The 2,096-nt window shown below is 39.1% G+C and overlaps 1 protein-coding gene across 1 annotated transcript; it reads left to right on the top strand.

The window, feature by feature from the left end:
* The first annotated feature begins 836 nt into the window (after positions 1 to 836).
* On the top strand, positions 837 to 1,799 carry LOC131395457 (olfactory receptor 4A47-like). Its single transcript, XM_058527325.1, has one exon. The coding sequence runs from the start codon at positions 852 to 854 to the stop codon at positions 1,797 to 1,799; it is 948 nt and encodes a 315-aa protein (XP_058383308.1). The 5' UTR covers positions 837 to 851.
* The last annotated feature ends 297 nt before the right edge of the window (positions 1,800 to 2,096 follow it).

Raw genomic sequence — 2,096 nt, 5'->3', positions numbered from 1 at the left:
CAAATCACTGAATGTAGGCAGCTATCTCTTATTTCTTTTTTTTTTTTTAATTTTTTGTTTATTGCAGTAACATTGGTTTATAACATTGTAAAAATTTCAGGTGTACATCACTGTACTTCTATTTCTGCATAGATTACATCATGTTCACCACCAAAATACTAATTACAACCCATCACCACACACACGTACCGAATTATCCCTTTCACCCTCCTCCCTCCCCCCTTCCCCTCTGGTAACCACCAATCCAATCTCTGTCCCTATGTGTTTGCTTATTGTTGTTATTATCTACTACTTAATGAAGGAAATCATACGGTATTTGACCTTCTCCCTCTGACTTATTTCACTTTGCATTATACCCTCAATGTCCATTCATGTTGTCACAAATGGCTGGATTTCATCGTTTCTTATGGCTGAGCAGTATTCCATTGTGTATATATACCACAGCTTCTTTATCCATTCGTCTCTTGATGGGCACTTAGGTTGCCTCCAAGTCTTGGCTATTGTGAATAACGCTGCAATGAACACAGGGGTGCATGTACCTTTGCAAATTGGTGTTTTCAAGTTCTTTGGATAAATACCCAACAGTGGAATAGCTGGATCATATGGTAGTTCTATCCTTGATTTTTTGAGGAATCTCCATACTGTTTTCCATAGTGGCTGGACAGCTATCTCTTATTTCAATGTGGTAATCACAGTGTCTATGACACATGTGGCACAAAGAGATACTCTGTACACACTCCATTAATTGAATGACTAAATAGAATATAAATTTTAATACATTTAAAAGTTTTCCCACTTGCTTTGTAGGTAAAGTGTTTCTAATATCTGAAGTCACCACCAATAAAGACTAGATGGAACCAAGGAACAATGTGACTTACTTTGTCCTCTTGGGCCTCACACAGGATCCAAAGGAGCAGAAAGTCCTCTTTGTTATGTTCTTGATGTTGTACGTTTTGACCCTGGTGGGAAACATTCTCATTGTTGTGACTGTGACTGTCAGTAAGAACCTGGACTCCCCAGTGTACTTTTTTCTTGCTAGCCTGTCGATTATGGATGTCATGTATTCCTCTTCCATTAGCCCCAGATTGATTTCAGACTTGTTCTTTGGGGAAAATACCATATCCTTCCAATCTTGCATGACGCAGCTCTTTACAGAGCATTTTTCTGCTGGATCAGGGGTCTTTCTTCTGTTGGTGATGGCCTATGACCACTATGTGGCCATCTGTAAGCCCTTGCATTATTTGGTCATCATGAGGCAATGGGTGTGTGTTGTGCTGCTAGTAGCGTGTTGGATTGGAGGTTTTCTGCACTCGGTAATTCAACTCGCCACTATTTATGGGTTCCCGTTTTGTGGCCCTAATGTCATTGATCACTTTATGTGTGACATGTACCCCTTATTGAAACTTGTCTGTACTGATGCCAATGTCACTGGCCTTTTAGTTACAGCCAATGGAGGACTGATCTGCACTATTGTGTTTCTGCTCTTACTCATCTCTTATGGTGTGCTCTTGCACTCTCTAAAGAACCTTAGTCAGGAAGGGAGGCGGAAAGCCCTCCAGACCTGTGATTCCCACATCACTGTGGTGGTCTTCTTCTTTGTTCCGTGTATTTTCATAAATGCAAGACCTGCTAAGACCTTCTACATTGACAAATCATTGAGTGTGTTTTACACAGTCATAACGCCCATGCTGAGCCCATTAATCTACACGCTGAGAAATTCAGAGATGACAAATGCTATGAAGAAGCTCTGGAAAAGAAATGTCGTATCTTATAGGAAACAAGCACTTCGCTTACCATGAAGAGACTCATTTGAGATTAGGGTCCGTGTCCTTGGAATGCTGAAGTCTTCTTAAATCTGATTCTCACTTCTTTTATTCAAAGAATTTATGATAAGTATGTTTAAGGAAAGAACTATGTGATTGTGCTATTAATTACTGTTTCTCTCCCTGCTAGGATGTAAGGTCTATAACGACTTATTTATCACTTTACTTAGAAAGCTGTAATGCCTCTATAGCAAGGAGTCAATAATATGTAATGAATTAGTGAGGACATTTTTATATAGTTATCTTACTTTTTAATCAGTTTATACTTTTTTT

This window comes from Diceros bicornis, chromosome 31 (assembly GCF_020826845.1).
Source record: "Diceros bicornis minor isolate mBicDic1 chromosome 31, mDicBic1.mat.cur, whole genome shotgun sequence".
In the NCBI taxonomy this organism is placed as follows: Eukaryota; Metazoa; Chordata; class Mammalia; order Perissodactyla; family Rhinocerotidae; genus Diceros; species Diceros bicornis.
This window is presented reverse-complemented; position numbering and strand designations above follow the sequence as displayed.

What these genes read in the sequence shown, in the direction of transcription:
- LOC131395457 (XM_058527325.1), top strand. Translation starts at nt 852, where the DNA reads ATGGAACCAAGGAACAATGTGACTTACTTTGTCCTCTTGGGCCTCACA.